General features: G+C 37.2%; 1 protein-coding gene across 3 annotated transcripts; it reads left to right on the top strand.

Annotated features, from left to right (window-relative positions):
* Positions 1 to 1,974: 1,974 nt before the first annotated feature.
* On the top strand, positions 1,975 to 11,562 carry LOC129439637 (serine protease FAM111A). Of its 3 annotated transcripts, none has more exons than XM_055198368.2 (3): positions 1,975 to 2,068; positions 9,295 to 9,401; positions 9,501 to 11,562. In XM_055198368.2, the coding sequence occupies exons 2-3, from the start codon at positions 9,339 to 9,341 to the stop codon at positions 11,337 to 11,339; spliced, it is 1,902 nt and encodes a 633-aa protein (XP_055054343.2). In that variant the 5' UTR covers positions 1,975 to 2,068; positions 9,295 to 9,338; the 3' UTR covers positions 11,340 to 11,562. The 3 variants fall into 3 exon arrangements, with proteins under 3 accessions (XP_055054343.2, XP_055054345.2, XP_055054344.2); XM_055198370.2 differs by having other exon boundaries at positions 1,994 to 2,068; positions 9,318 to 9,401; XM_055198369.2 differs by lacking the exon at positions 1,975 to 2,068 and having other exon boundaries at positions 9,203 to 9,401.
* Positions 11,563 to 17,235: the final 5,673 nt, after the last annotated feature.

The following is a 17,235-nucleotide window of genomic DNA, read 5'->3' as shown; positions in this document are numbered from 1 at the left end:
AGTAAGGCATGTTTGTTAAAACTAGTTATATTTCCTAATTAAACTAAGGTCTAGTCCTGGCCTAATCTAATCCCTGTCCGGGAAACCACCCCTAAGGATTTTTGGCAAAAAAAAAGTAATTTGGCCTATTTAAAATAAATATGGATTCATCTTTGTTACAAAGATTAATCCATGATTTTCTCTTCTTCTTTTCTTATTTAGTTAACTTTAAAGGGATAGTTCTCCCAAAAATAAAAATCATGTTGTCTCATGTTGTTACAAACATTAAATAATTTCTTGTTCTGATGAACACGTAGATATTTTTAGAAATGGTTGTAACCAAACCGTTAATGAGCCCCATTCACTTCCACGGAAGTCCATGTACGCCCATGTAACCAACTAAACTGGCTTCATGGTATATGCCCCAGAGCAATCATGTAATGATATTTTCACCAGTGAGCTACACTTAATACTTAGTACACATGAGAAAGTGTCGTCAAGTTATCATAAGATATGTAAACAGTCAAAGCTATCAGGGGTTGAATTAAAGTAATAAACCAATGAAGTGAACTGATCACAGCATGGTACTGAGCATTTTTTTTTGTAAATATTTTTACATTTTGCATTATCAGCTAACTTTGATGAGGTATGTCATATCTGTGCACTGTAAAAAAGAAAAAAAGAATTAGATTTAGGCTACAGAAATTGTTCAATTAATTGAATTAGAAACACTGCAAAAAAATGAGTTTCTTACTTGCACAGCAAAAAATAATTTTCAAGAAAAAAAATCTTAGTATGTTTGTCTTGTTTTCGGTACAAATATCTAAAAATTCTTAAATTAAGATGCTTTTTCTTGATGAGCAAAACGACCCAAGAAAATAAAGTCTAGTTTTTAGATCCAAAAATATCAAATTTAAGTGATTTTGTGCATAAAACAAGCAAAAAAAATCTGCCAATGGGGTAAGCTAATTTTTCTTGTATTTAGTTTTTATGAAGCATTTTCAAGATTTTTTGCTTACCCCATTGGCAGATTTTTTGCTTGTTTTATGCACAAAATCAGTTAAATTTGATATTTTTGGTCTAAAAACGTATTTTCTTGGGTCGTTTTGCTCATCAAGAAAAAGCATCTTAAGAATTTTTAGACAGTTTTACTGAAAACAAGACAAAAATACTAAGAAAAGTTTTTCTTGACAATCATTTTTTTTGCAGTGTACCCCATTGGCAGATTTCTTTTTTGCTTGTTTTAAGCACAAATTCTCTTAAATTTTATATTTTTGTCTTAAAGTTATATTTTTTTCTTAGGTGAATTTGCTTATCAAGAAAATGCATCTTGATTTAAACATTTTTAAATATTTGTACTGAAAACAAGACAAAAATACTAACAATTTTTTTGCAGTGAACCCACAACAATAAAAAGAGTGTTAGTTCAGATCATTACAACACCTTGTTATTTGCTGTATTAAAGGGATAGTTCAACCAAAAATAAAAATTTGTCTTAATTTCCTCAGTTTCCTGTTGTTACAAACTCGCTTAAATTTCTTTGTTCTGATGAATACAAAGAAAGATATTTTGGGAAATGTTTGTAACCAATCCGTTCGTGGACCCCATTTACTTCCATAGTATTCTTATTTCCTACTATTTCTCAAAATATCTTCTTTGAGAATTTTAATTTTTTGGTGAACTATAATTTTAAGCAGATGTTTTAAGTAAAATAAACGGTCTACTAAAGAAAGCAACTTGCCCTCCACTGACATAATACCTGCACTCAACTTGTTGAATAATCCACAACACCACTAATACCACAATGACATCCTGGTGTCTTGTCCTAACTTTATATTTAATATTTTTTAATAAACTCTGCATCCTTGAAACACAAATATTTGAGAATGAATGTAGCATACGTATTACATAAATTATCCAGTTGTGTTTTAACGTAGTCTTAACGGAAAGTCCCTCATCATTTGAATAAAGGTGTGTCGCTGTGTGTCGGTTATGTCAACGGGCCGAGACATGAGTGAGAATAACTGATGGGACGATCAACAGCAACTGTTGCCTCTCCAGTCCAGACTCCCAATTCAAACTAGACAAGGTAAAATTAACATTTTCATTATGCAAGTTTTCCTTATTTGAGATAATACAGTAAAATGTTTATACTTTTAAAGTTCACATTTGTTATAAATGTTATAGGCGGCTGTTTACACCTGCTAAAAGGATGTGTTTTGGTCAATCGAATCACAAGTGCTACTCTTAAAACGAATGTGTTAAAACAACACATAACTCTGTGTTATTATTTAACACATCTTGTTGCTTTTATTTATTTGAACAAAATCAACAAAAAGACACAATGTGTTAAATAGAAAAACACAAAACAATATGTTAAAAAATAACACATCATTTCTTAGAGTTGAAAAGAGACACACGTTTACACCGGGTGTAAATCTGGAGCTCTGGAAGTTTTCACAGTGGGCTGCAATGTAGCTGTTATGCACACATAAATAATAACAAGAATGATTACAATACTGATTTTTTTTTCTTTGGATACACTTGTAACTCGCTGCTGTTGCTTGTTGCCTTGCCTAATAGTGCACATCATTGTCAATATGTTGGCCAAACAAAATTAAAGAACGACTAAAGCATAAAACAAAGAACGAATGTGTGTATTGTGTATTGAATTAAAATTCTTTCCGTTCACACCTTTGCTTTCCTGGTAGCTTTTCAGTAAAAAAATTTTTTCTTGATATTGATTTCTAAAACTTGAAGGGGTGGTTTACCGGACAGGGATTAGCTTAAGCCAGGACTAGACCTTAGTTTAACTAGTTTTAACAAACAAGCCTTCAGTGGGGAACCTTCAGGGCCTTCTACGCCTTCAGAGAAGGCCTAAAAAATTAATAAAAATATTTTTTATAATAATACTAATAAATAAAAAGTATTCAATAAAAATATGTTTTTACATGTTTAAATTTATATTTAATTTAATTTAATACATGTAATATATTTTCTCTCATCTATGTTCTAACGTTAAGCTTACTGTCAGGTTCATATCCAATCAGAATCGCCTGTCTCTATTAAGGCCCGTTAAACTGGCTCATTCATTGGTTAGTACTTCAAGAATACCAAGGAAGGCCAAGCTATGAGTTTTGGTGTGGAGAGTGACGGGCAAATCGACCAATCACGCTTTGATTTCAAGTGGGCGGGTAAAAAACAAAACATTGTAAGCCTTCATGAAGTCCTATTCATGCAACAAACTGGATGCGAGCTGCCGTAAAACACCAAAGAAGAAGTCGTCCTAATCATAGACCGTCTAATGGCCCGAATCTCTGCGGTGAGAGTGCTTGAGGTAACTGGCAGAAAACGTGATTGACGTTGTGGCTAGTTTGATAGGGCTGAGGTAAAACCGAAATTACTTAAGCGGGTACTCGTGAAGAGCACAGCCGAGAGATGCGCGTGCAGCTGCGCTGCGCATATCAGACGGATAGACGGATTGAGGATAGTAATCAGGGGCGGCGTTTGCGTATGGCAGGGTATGGCAGTTGCCATACCCTAGCATTCAGACAAAACACCAGAAATCAACAGGTTATAATGATGATCATTAAAGATAATTTTAAATATTTTCAGTAGAACATATCTGAACATTGGTACATCACTAATATGGATAATTTACACGTGTGCTCGACTTCATACTATAATACAGGAACCGACATGCGGATGACATCAACGTGCCGCGAGAGCGGTTTGAAAGCAAACTCTTCCGATGATTTCTCGCCTCACCCTCGCGGTACTTTGATGTCATCAGCCTGTCGTTCTTGCTTTCACTGCAGCTTTTAGTCCTTGCAGGAGGTTTCATGATGACCGCTGTTGTTATAATCTTTTTTTTCGCAAGTAAACTCCTTTTTTTGTTTTAACATTCAAACAGACTCACGGTTCTCCCCCACACTCGCGCATGCATATTGCATACATTATTCCAGAAGTAAAATTATTTGTTCTCTGTGGATACATAAACATGTTCTCTTACACTGGGAAATTGTTGCGCAGTCGAAGTGTATTAATTATTTGCGCGCGTTTTTGAATATGGCGACTTGTGGAATAAAAACTGCACGACGACGAAAGGTAAGACTTGTTTTTGCATTCAGCCCTGTTTTACTAAGAGTTTTATTTAGTGTTTTAGTCTTAGTTGGTTAGCTGGCTGGGTTAACTACGTGTGCTCTATCACATCATTAAAAGTCTTTATTGTGTTTAGTGTTTATTGGCGGCTGTCATGGCAATATTTGTGAAGGGATGTTACAGTATGTTTTGATAGTGTCTTGTTTTAGTTTATCTGTTGCTGGAGTTGCACTTAGTTAAGAATGACAACATTTTAAAAGCATTTTAAACAACCATGATTTCTATTTTTGCTTTTCAATTGTATATTGCTTCCGTATTGTTGTCAGTAAGTGTACATCCGTGCAATCATAGTATGATTTTGTACAGGTTGGTGGAGTATGTACACATATGGATATAATGTGGTTTCATAGATTCGTTATTTGAATGGCCTTCTTGTACGAATAATTTTTGCCATACCCTAAGTTTTCGTGAAACGCCGCCACTGATAGTAATGACTGACAGGCGACGCCAAATTACATACAATCTAATTACCTAACTAAATCTCAGAGAATGCAAAAACATTCACCGGGGCTCGGGCTAGGGATTTTGCGAGCCCTGGTTATATTATAACAGTTATACAATATAAGCCACAAGGAGGTGCACTGAGAACGCAGGGTGCTATATTTCCCCTTATGAAAAAAGATTAACAAGCTATCCTACAGCTAAATATATATTTACAAAAAACAAAAATTAAGGAACATAATTTAAGCTTGTTAAATGCAAATTTACAGAGCAGCAGAGTCTGTATTTGTGTTTATCAGTTAGATTAAAGTAATTTTAAACTTTAAAACTGCATTTAAAGGCAAACGATGCCTATTCTGTAATTTAACTTTGCGTGCTCAGAATTTTTACACGTTCACTGTATAATTTAACGAAATACGAATAGCCTAGTATTATATTCTGAATTTTAAAATTTACGAAAAACAAAATACTCTCAATTTATTTTGGTGTTTTTTCCCCCATGCGCACGTGTCTCCGTTTTCCTGTTTTTAAGAATTACGGCGGTGTAGTAAGTAGAACCTATCCATTAAAATTGTGACTTTCATTTATTGCGCCATGCGTAATTGCGCATGGAGAGGCATTTGCACTTCATTGCATATTTTGAAGGCCCAGCTGAAGTACTCACGGTTCGCCACTGCAAGCCTTACTAAAAACATTACTTGTGTGCGTTTTGAGGGAAAACAAAGGGCACTGATGTATTTTAAAATATGTCAGTGCAAGTTGTGTTCTTGTGCAAATTTCACATGCTCGCAAAATGAAACAAAAATGAAAGAGGCGGAGCCAGTTCCCCAAACCCCCTAATAATTTGAAGTACTCTACTTAGGTGTTGATGGATTGATAATATAGTAAACCCCTACATGTACCGCCGTCCGCCGTAGCCATTTTACAAGTTAAAGGATGTGTATTGATGTATGTGTTTGTTAAGCAAATAAAACGTGTGTGTGTACACCCCCGTATGTGTCTTTTATTCGATATTTTCCAGAAGTAGTAAAATATGCCTCGCTACCTGTCACACTCTTATGCGCTTGCCAGTCGACCCGTCACACCTGCTTTGCTACCTGCCACACCCTTATGTGCCTGCCAGTCGATCTTACCAAAATGATAAATCTCAAAGTTCACTGCCAGGCAATATATTTTCTTTAACAGAATTCATCTTTCAAAGCCAACAGCGAACGGCCGGTTTGGACTACAGCCCTCTACTTCCCAGTTGAATGACGTCAATATTCGATTTTTTTGACTAAATTCCGCCCACAGGAATACGTCATTCGCCAGCTAAGCTCAAACTGGCTAAGCTAAGCTAAGCTGCTATCGAATCACAGCACACTAAACAAACTACACAATCAGAACTCGTTACGTATTTCTGAAGTAGGGACTTCATAGAAGAAGGAAGACATCAGCCCGTTTTGAGGACAGTGAAAACAGCGCTATACAGATAAGTAAATTGTGTGAAAAATACTGTGTTTTTTACAAACGAAACATAGACACATTATTTTGCACAGTGTAAACACAATCATAGCTTCAATACAACAGGACAAACAGGACCCGTTTTCAAGCATTCAATGTATAACAAACACTGATATGCGTATTCATGATAAATAAAGCTTAGTTCACAGCCTCATCATCAGAGTTTGCCATATTCCCAAACAGAAATGTACTATTTTATTTCTTTATTCATGTTTTCGTGTTGTTGCTTATAAGGCAGATTTAAAGAAGCCCTGACAGCAAGCAGATCTTTAAAGAGCACCCCTGAGGGGGAAAATATTTTTTCAGTTCTTCGGGTTGAAAGGACAGTATACATCTGTTGTCCCTAACTGTGCGTTCACACCAGACGCGGAAGATGTGGCAAGCGCAAGTGATTATGTTAAGTCAATGCAAAGATGCGAATAGACATCTTGGGGCGCGGTAAGTGCTAATGGCGGGGCGCGACTGAAGTGGAACGTGCTGATGGCAAATTGAGCGTTTACCCGGAAAACGCAGAAGTTGAAAAATCTGAACTTTGGCTGATATTCGCCCTGCGTTTACCAATCAGGAGCTTGCTCTAGCAGTGACGTGATTACAGGAAGCGAGCATGAATGTCTCAAATGACTAGAATTTCACGCGCAAATGAAGCGCAAAAACTCAAAATGTTCAAGCGTCCATCTAGGCATGAATAGCACGTTTTTGCCACCTCTACCACGTCTGGTGGTAATGCACAGTAATATAGTCATCAGGGAAACAATACGCATCACCCTGCCGTCTATGATGCTTCAGGATGTGCCAGTTTATACGTTTCTACCAGTGAACATTGTAGAACTAGTAGATCTGTTTAAAAAACTGTAGTAAAATTATTTTGACTGTTTCCTGACATCTAGTAGCTTCAAGACATAAAACTTCATACACCTAACACCCAGGGGGAATCCATATGCTAATCCTGCCGTCTATGACGCTTCAGGACATGCCAGTTTATCGGTTTTCACCCAGAAATGTTGTAGAACTAGTCATCTGTTTAAAAACACTGTAGTTACATTAGTTTGACTGTCTACTGCCATATAGTTGTTTCAGGGCATCTAACTCACACTCCAAGCTAACCTTTGTTTGCATTACTGCAGTTTTTCCATGAATCTGCTAAACTTGACACAATGGTTACACGTGATAGAGAGAGGTGACAGAATTAACTTTGATTCTTGTCCTCTAAGATTTAGAGGGATATTATCCACCAATCTGAAAGTATGGTTGTTAGATTAAAAGGTGTTATCTCTGCTGGAGAAAGGGACCATACAGTATGTTCCCCCCTCCTACAGAGTCAGTCCAGGTTCTACAGCTGGTACTTCATTTATTCCTAGAAGAACGGTGGGCTGAGTTTCATTTAAAAACCCAGACATCTTAACTCTCGAACTCCATCCACCAGGAAACTTTATACATTAAATGGAGGTTTTTCACTCTTTGGTGTAGTGATAGACATATCTGTAGGAACAGCAGAATAACAAGCATTCCAGAACCCTCTCCAATTGCTACATTTGGGCTGGATTTTGGTGGGTTAACCAGTCAATCAGATAAGGCTGCTCGGACAACTCTTTTATGGCCGACCTCCGTGCCATAGCCGAGAAGAAGAGGACATTTTGATTGGCCCACACTATTTCTGCTTCTCATCCTCTCAAAACCCCTTCACCCCATCCGAATTCAGGCCGATCGTAAATTCCTTAAGCGCACATCATGGCCTCACAAAGTTTTGGCTAAACCAAAGGACAAATCTTTACATCCTTCCACCACCAAAATGGACTTAAAACCATCACCTGTTGACTTCATACTCGTTTAAAGACACTGCATTCTTAATTAAATCTCTTTGTTATGAAACGGTTCAAATAATCACAGTTATTAAATGAATGAATGCATGTTTGATATGGTAACATTTTGCTGTCATGTTTATACTTTTTACATTCAGGATAATGCCAATGGTATTTCAGAAAGGGTTTGGTAAGTGGAAAATGCATAGATGAAATTTTAAAGACAAAGTTAAACTCTGTACTGTATGCTATGCAAATGAGTTCCTCACAGTGATAGGGGTGGGCCACATACTGTAACATCAACAGCCAAACACGGTTCTGCATCAGGAAAGCGCCAAGATGCAAACTCCTCCTTATCTAAAGTTGTAAATTTTTTCAGACATCCTCATTCTGAATCTCTCGCCTGCGTGCTATAAGAGACTGAAACAGAGCACCCAACTTCGGAGTCTCCCGCTGAGAGAGACAATAACAGATCATTGGAAAACCAACCAAGTTTCTGAATCTCTTCTTGAGATTTTACAGGTTCTCGTTCTGAGTTTGACAACAGAGACTGAACCAGATAGACTACAAGTTCTGAGTTTCTGGCCTGTGTGTCCTAAGCGGATCACACCATGTTTCGAGCTTCTCGTCCAGGAAGGCAATCACAGACATCTGCAACGTGGTAAAGCTCAGAAGAGCAAACCTTCACTTCAAGGGACCTTCATCTGCATGTTCCAGATTGTTAAGGACCTTCTGCACTGGCTACGAGGACAGCATCTGCGTGTTCCAGGTCGCGAGGACCCTCTCTGTGCTTCCCGGAGATCAGCAATTTCACAGCACTTCGTGTTCAAGGCTGTTAAATTGAACCTGACTCTTTCCCCATTGCAGCACGAAAAAACCGGACACGTGGCCGACGGGCCTCCTCATTTGACTGCACAGAACGTAAATATTACACAACCAACCTCTTTCCTGAAACCATGGCATTGGTCTACACCATATTGGTCTAAATTTTTAAGTATTATGGGCTACTGTAGTTCTAAACTCATGAATGAAATTTCATTATCAATGTTTTCCTTATTTTACACTGTAAACTAATTCAGTAGAAATTATAGTATTACTGGGTATTACTGGCAACTAGCTGCCAGTAACTTACTGTAGATTTTACATTTATGTTATTTACTGGCAACAGTTTGTTCAAAGTTAAATGAACATGAAACATTTTTAGTCTTTATCTTCTACAGTAAGTTACTGGCAACCAGCTGCATAATTACAGCAATTTTTTACAGTGTAGATAAAACAGTAAAAAGCTTATTAATATGCTTTTTAAAATTTTTTAAAAAGCTTATTAATATGCTTTTTAGGTTCACATCTGTCATGTTTGAATATAAATGTTAGACATTTTTGACAGCTGTGCTGTTGTTTTTGTTTTCAGCTGTTCATCTTTCTACTTCACAGAAACACTGAGCAGGCAAAAACATGTCTGAAGCTCCGCCCCCTAAAAAAATGAAGCAGACCGACATAAGAACTTTATTAGGACATGTGGGTAACATTGTAATCTTCATATCTCTCTCTCTCAATGCAAGTCTGCCAAATACGTAAATGTAAATTTCTTTTTTATTTACTTTTCTTCTTATTTAGCCTCATCCAGAAGGGGAAATACATGTTTTCCAGTTCCGTATCGGATACAAGAAACATAAAGTGGCGTGTACTACATCCCAGACTGTACTTGATGCACTTAATGAAAACGATGCATTTAAAAGTCACCACAACAAACACATCAACAAAGAAATGATCATCCAGAGAGCCAAAGGTAAAGTCCCTGGAGCTGCCGTGAAGACCGATTTCCCCTGCTGTCTGCTCGAAAATGATGAAATCTTGGATATAAACTTCATCAGCAATAAAGGAAACATTTCTGCAAACCAAAAAGTTGTAGAGCCTTCTGTAAAGCTTTCACCTATTAGTAAATATAAAGCTTTTTACATAAGAACGAGGGGGAAGAAAATGATAAGAGTAATGAAGAACAATGAACTGGCGCTGAAAGTTGACTATGTGTGTGTATATGCACTTAAAGGAGAAACACTTAAAAGCGCTCTTCAGCGTGATGGGAGATTCAGTGATGAAATATTCAGCAGTCCCTGTGAACTTATGGACATTTTTAAAGATGCAAGCTATGAATTGTCCTTGCCTGTAGACAGTCTTTCTGAACATCTGTTTAACTTATATGTTCAATGGCAAAAGCAAACATCATTCATACCACAAAGTAGTGCTGTCAATAAATATGAGAAAGCTAACTTATATGCTCAATGGCAAAAGCGAAAATCATTCTTATCACAAAGTAGTGCTGAGGAAGATGAGGAAGCTCCAGCTGATCCTCCCACAGGTGAACGGCACATCAATGAGAAACAAAAAAAGAAAAGAAAGGAAATGCGGAAAACAAAAAAAGGCACAGGCTCTTTAACGAAAAGGCGTATGATTGATATTACCTGGAACTTGGAAAATTCTAGTATTCTTCCCCTCACTAAAGAAATCCTGCGTGCTCAGTGTAAACATTTATTTGAGAAGCTAAAAGAACCAAATAACTCGGAGTTAAAAAAACTCTTCGAAGTAGAATATGGGAAAAGCATGAAGAATTTCTGTGAAGTGAGCATAATGAAGGAGCTCACCAAGTTTTCTGACTCTGTATGTGTGATTGTAAGTAACATTTCTGCCAAGGGAACTGGATTCTTACTGTTCGACAAATTTGTCCTTACCAATGCACACGTTGTCAAGGACTTACGCTCACAGGAAGGGAAGCTTTTAGGGAACCTTCAGGCCGTCTTCAATTATGAACATGTGAAATCAGAAGTTGAATGTCTCCCATTTAAGGAAGACCTCGCTGCATACTGTTATGAAAAAGATGACGAGAACGGACTCCTTGACTATGCTCTTCTTGAGCTGAACATTGATGAAGACGTCAAATATCCTGAACTGCTCAGTTATTACAAACAGACTCCTCCTCCAAGGAGTGGTGGGATCTACATTGTGGGACATCCAAATTGTGAGACCAAGAAAATGGAAAACTGCTTCATCATTGAGACTGAGAATCGACTACAGGCTATAAATAATCACATATCTGAGAATCCTATCTGTCCATATGTGCCATCGCGATGTTGGCCATATCTTCATGAAAACCAGATAACTTATGACTCTTGTTTCTTTCATGGATCTTCCGGCTCCCCGGTGTTTGATGAACAATGCTCTCTGATCGGTGTGCACACTGGTGGCTTTCATTACGAAGACAACAGTGGTGAATCAAGGAGTGTTATAGAATTCTGCTATTCCATGCAGTCCATCCGGAAAAATATCCTGGAGACAGCAAGACCGGATGTCAAGAAAGTACTGCAAGAATTCGAAAGGAAAAAAGTTAACATTTGTGTAAAGCAAGAACCACAGCAGGAAGACGTGAGTATGGAATCAGATGAATCAAACGAGTCCTGATTAAAACATTTTTGTGTCACACAGATCTGTCAGTACTTTTATAGATTTTTATTTTCAGATTTTCTTAAATATATACTCATTAGAGCAGTTGGCTACAGCAGTTCTTTGGAACGAATGTGTCAAATAGAGCCGCCATTTTGAAACAGGGGAGCCCCTCCTATTTAATGCATCAGCGTCAAAGTAGGCAAAGGTGTAATGGAAATAAAATCACCATAAATGGTCATGAATGTGATTTTCTAGTTTTTTTCTGGTTCGTTTCAACAGTCAGACATGTATTTAGAAAATTTGCGAAAATCAAGTTTTGATATTAAGAAAATCTACTTTGATCTGGGTTCAAATCCACTGTGACACACCATTGTGTCCCTGAGCAAGACACTTAACCCCTAGTTGCTCCAGAGGCGTGCGACCTCTGACATATATAGCAATTGTAAGTCGCTTTGGATAAAAGCGTCAGCTGATAAATAAATAAATAAAATAAAATACTTTTCTAAATAAAATGCATGGTGCAGCACAAAAGTCCGGCATCGTCCAAGAATTCGAAGTACAGGCGGAGATAGCAGTGTTACCTAGCTACTTCCTATGACAAGACTGTTCCAAGATGGCATGCTAAAAACCCCAAGGCGACATCTAGGGTGCGTCCGAAACCGCATACTGGACAGTACATACTGAATGAGATGAAGTACCTACTTACTGACAGTTAAAACAGTAGGTACTGTATAGTATGAATCCTGGTTGTATGAATGCGATTCGGACATACTACATCCGCCATGTTGATACATCACGTGACATACGTCGTCATCACGTCCAGCGCGAAAACAGCCGCATCGCCGCTTTCACCTCTTCTTTTTTGTGGCATAACTCCGCTCCCGGGGCATCATGGGATAGTGAAGTGTCCATCGTATGCACGCTGCCAAATCTAACCCGGAAGTAGTAGGTCATCCGGGTACTTTCGCATAGTGTTTTTGGAATACTATGTATTCAGACATACTACTCGCCTTGCCTACTGCTTTTCGCCTATTATATACTATGGAAGTAGGTGGTTTTGGATGCATAGTGTATATATCTATGTAACAAGCTGATGATGAGTTAAATCAGGTGTTTTACATAAGGAGACATCTAAAACATTCTGGAAGGGGGTACTGGAGGACCAGGATTGTGAAACACTTCATTAGATTATAGATGTTAGACTCATTTTATTTCATTTATTGTTGTATTTTTTTTTACATTCTTTACATTGATTGTAACTTGTTCATTCGTATACCGTATAAAATTCCAATTTACTCATCATGTACTCATTTACATATATTTACTCATACATCTTTTTATCCATTTTTATATATTCTCTCTACTTTTTCTTAGTATTATAAACTGATTTTAATCTTATTTTGCCTTGTGTATAAAGTTAAAATGTATTGTTTCATATGCCCTACAATGGTGTATCTAAGATAAGGTGCTTCCAAAACATTACATAACCTTTGGGTGATTGTTAGATTTATTCTCATAACCACAATGTTTGGAAATGTGATCAATTAAAGGAAATAAAATTTATAAGTGCTCTCTTGTTTTTATTTACATTTAAATTATTTTATTTTTTTTAAACAGCACAAATACAGTTTGTCATCAATCAATCAATATTAAAAAAAACTATTTTTAAACTTTCTAGTTTAAAGTATCTGAAAGGACGTACATTTGTTTTAAACACAATGATGTTACAACTGGGTTCTGGTATTAAAATATGAGTAGTAAATATACGGGACATACTGTCAAAATGATTGATGATGATGACCTTTGACCTTAGGGAGGGGTAACCTTTGACCTTAAAGTGATTGATGATGACCTTTGACCTTAGGGAGGGGTTAACCTTTGACCTTAAAGTGATTGATGATCACCTTTGACCTTAGGGAGGGGTAACCTTTGACCCCAAAATGATTGATGACGACCTTTAACCTCTGAACTTTTGAACCGACCGCCAACGTCGCGTTGAACTTTAACCGGACCGCCCGCGAAGCGTTGACATGTTTGTGACCTGGGTTGGCTCCGGGGGCAGGGTGGATCATCAGTGACCGGGGTTATCTCCCAGGGGCCCGATAAATCATCAGTCACATTTTCTTACTACTGTTTTTACAATTTGAACTTGTCTGTACATCATTACAGTTTTTCAGTTAAACGAAATCAGAATGGTGTGAGGTGTTGAATGGCTCTTGTTTGGCTTTTAAACCTTCAGGACTGTGGCATGATTACAGTTTACCCCTGTTAAACCAGCACTCACTCCTGGAGACAATTAAAAGTAAAATGTATCATAATTCCATGTAAATGTGAGTTTCTGAAACTTTCTATAAAAATGAATGGTGTAAACTCAAAACATACAGTATAACAAATAATGGATAAGTAATAAATACATTGATGGCATTAAGACAAAGAAGGTTTCAAAGGTTTATGAAATCTGAGAAAACCCAAGGACAATGACCATATTTATCTTTAGAAGATATACAGAAGAAATTTGAAACAGATCAAAACTATGAAAACAAAAGATTGTCTAAATAAATACAACAGAGACATAGGTTTGGTGAAAGTGTTGAGGTGAATAATGTTCCTGGTTTGTTTGCTAGTAAAAATGTAAACTTTCGTAAACTAAAAACTAGGAACGTTTTGACGGTTCACTGTTGCTTTCTGTAAATCATGTCAGAAAATCAAAGTGCTTAACTACACTTGTTTGAAACGTTGGTATTCCTGTCTGCCATTGTTAAGATACACTTAGGTGTAGTGTGTTGTCTGTAAATATAAGCAACCTTTTAGAAAAAACACAGTCTAGAAATGTAAAGTCTAACTGAATGGTAGTGTTGCAACTACGCATGTTTTACGAATGGTAAATAAATGAAGGTATATTCTAATGTGCTTAAAATGGTCCTAATAAGTATTCAAATTCTTGAGTAAAAATGTTGGCATGATTCAGTTATTGAAGCACAGGTTTCATAGAGTTATATAGGTTATGCAAAGTAACTGACACATCTATGTAAAAATCACTAAGTAACAAAATCACCAAATTTGTATCAGGTCATGCATGCAGATTTAGCTTTTCATACTGATGCAAGTCACTTTTATTTTTACATAATATAACAAGGGTCACACTTTGTATGAACAAGATGTCTACATGTCCAAATGACCGAATGTAGTGGTAACATTTCACACAAACATTTATCACAAACTGTCTAAGAGCAGAAACCAGAACTTATCAATAAACAGCCTATAGATGGAAAGAAGGTGAAGAAAAATTAAAAGACCATGTTCAAATGTTTAAAGGTAGGTCGTGAAAAAAAGTGAATGTGTTTTCAGGTGTACGAGGTGTCCCAGGAACTCGCATTGTTTTCAATCATCACCAAAGTTTATGATGTTGTCTAGATACAATAGAAAGTGTATGCATGTGCCAAGACCCTTGTCGATCATAAAGTCAGCAGCAACTTCAACAATTTCACGCACATTGGTTTGGTCCTTCTTTGTCGCTACGGCAACACATACATCTATTACATATGCAGACATGTGGAGGATGTTAGCAATTTCAAACTCCTCATCACCACATTCGTACAAAGCATCTAGAGCTTTTTTGATGAACACATTGATCGGTTCATCGGCGTTAACAGACACTTGAACCTTCTTATCAAAAGACTTGTCCAGACTTTTTACGACATCTGTTTTTTTCTTGAGGTTGGTTACACGCTCAGCATCAATTTCGCAGTAATTTTGCGGCAAGCACACATCAGCATTTGCAGATATTACAGCATAAAAAAGATTAACAAGCTCACTCCTGCAGTGTTCTGAAAGCATTTCTTTAAAAACTGGAGGGCCGCGCACGTACGGCATCTTGCGTTTGTGATCACGCTCAAGTGACATTTGTTCTCTCCTTTCAAGAATCCGCAGCGTCGTAGACAACTTTACACGATGTATGTCCACAAGTCTCTCCCTGATTTTGTTAAGCTTCCGGTTGTGCTTGCACCGTCCTCAAAAATAGCGTCTGCAACTCCTTGAATCCTGCACAGTTGAGCTATGCCGTGTTAAAAACTTTGCTTTAAACAATTTAATGGAGAATTCCTGAAAGTAGCCTTCAAATTTGCTGCTAAATGAACATGCCAGAGCGTCGTATCTGAGGTGTGAGAGCTCTAAGTTTCAGGCTCTGATTTGTAACCTAAAAATCCTGACCCGTCCCCTCTAAACACAGCAATTCACACGCCCCTCATCACATAGTCATCGGTGTGAGTTATGAAGCCATAGAATATTAAAGTATCAGTGGGAAAGGTCCTTTCCGGTATTTTCTATATCATCCTCTCCGCTCTACGCACCAGTAGGAAAAGGAATTCTTGCTTCTTATGTGGAGCGCTTAAATTTTTCTTAACTTGTAAAACAGGTGAAATAAAATCAGTTTCATAATGTACACAGCTAATATGAGGGTTTTTAGTTTCAGCCCTAATAGTTATCTTTAAGCTGTTATTTTTTTTATAAATTAATAAGATCTTCCACTTTACATTAAATTGTGTCAACAACAACAAATAAAATGGTAAATAATATGTCTCACTATGTACTCTCTCTCCCAGTGCGATGGCTTAGATCGTAATGCATCTTGGAAACAGTAGCCAGTTAAAGGTGGTGTGTGTAGAATTTAGCGGTATCTAGTGGTGAGATTGTGAATTGCCACAGACAACTCACTCTTCAATTTTAAAACGCATATGGTAGCTGTCGCACGACAAACATGTCATCGTCTGAGACAACGTAGGGAAGAAACGTGCTCTTTAGAGCAGTTTGTACGTTTAGGGCTACTGTAGAGATATGACGGTGACTTCCGCATAAGGGGACCCGCGGTGTATGGAAATGAAAATGGCTCGTTCTTAGGTAATAGAAACACTTCAGTTCATTATGTAAGGTCCTTATACACCACTGATAATATAGTTATGTATATTATTTAGCATTTTTGTCTTTTTTTCAAGTAGCACAATGCACCTTTAACATATACAGCGTTCGATTCGCCTTGTGAAAATGACTACATTTCCCATAATGCCCCTAGTGCACTAAAGGACACGGTGGTCACAATAATCAAACTGCTGGTGTAACATGATGGACTACGTGAGATCTTTGTTTTGCCTTGTAGAGCTGTATATAATAAAGTGAGGTATTTTTAATCTGAACTAACACATAGATTTCACTCGTTGTTCTACAACACTCGATTTACCAGATGGTTTGTTACTGTTTTCTGTGATGACATTTTTTGTTTTTATGGGGTAAGTGCTATTATATTCTCTGTCATTTAAAGGTAAACATAACGGTAAGCATGCCGGGCCCACAGCGAGCCAAGCAACATGCACAGGCAAGGGCCAAAAATCAACCAGATGCTGGAATCCACAAAAAGCAAATCAATGCTCAGCCCCCCAAAAAGCTGACCGAAGCTCAGATGCCCCGAGCACAACACAACAAATCAACACCAGTTGGAAACGATAGCAAAGTGAATCTTTATAGTATATACTGATTTATTATTCTTATATTAGGGTGTAATAAAACCAACGTCGCTTTAAGAATATACCTAGATGATTTTGTGCGGGTATTTTTTATATGTAAGGATCATCAGTTAGCCTATGTCTTTAGTCTTACTATTTTATTTGACTATTTTACAATAAAAAGTTTACTTGTGTTTTTATAAATTGAAGAAATCATGTACCTCGCTTTGTCACCACGGAAGAAGTACATGTTATTCTGGGTAAAGAGTACTGTGAGTTTAATACACTTATAAAAATAAAAAATAAAAAACACTGTTTACATAGCCGACAACTGAGAACAACAGAGACAGAGAAATGAGTGCATCAAAGCATGTGATGAAGTTAGACTTTGTATGTTGTGTTCATTGAATGTATAT

This window comes from Misgurnus anguillicaudatus, chromosome 22 (genome assembly GCF_027580225.2).
Source record: "Misgurnus anguillicaudatus chromosome 22, ASM2758022v2, whole genome shotgun sequence".
Taxonomy (NCBI): Eukaryota; Metazoa; Chordata; class Actinopteri; order Cypriniformes; family Cobitidae; genus Misgurnus; species Misgurnus anguillicaudatus.
The sequence above is the reverse complement of the archived record's forward strand: the minus strand, read 5'-3'. Positions and strand labels throughout refer to the sequence as shown.

Excerpts from the sequence above, each read along its gene's own strand:
- LOC129439637 (XM_055198368.2), top strand. The coding sequence starts at position 9,339 with ATGTCTGAAGCTCCGCCCCCTAAAAAAATGAAGCAGACCGACATAAGA. Across the intron at positions 9,402-9,500 it reads TAAGAACTTTATTAGGACAT|CCTCATCCAGAAGGGGAAAT; the intron begins GTGGGTAACATT and ends CTTCTTATTTAG.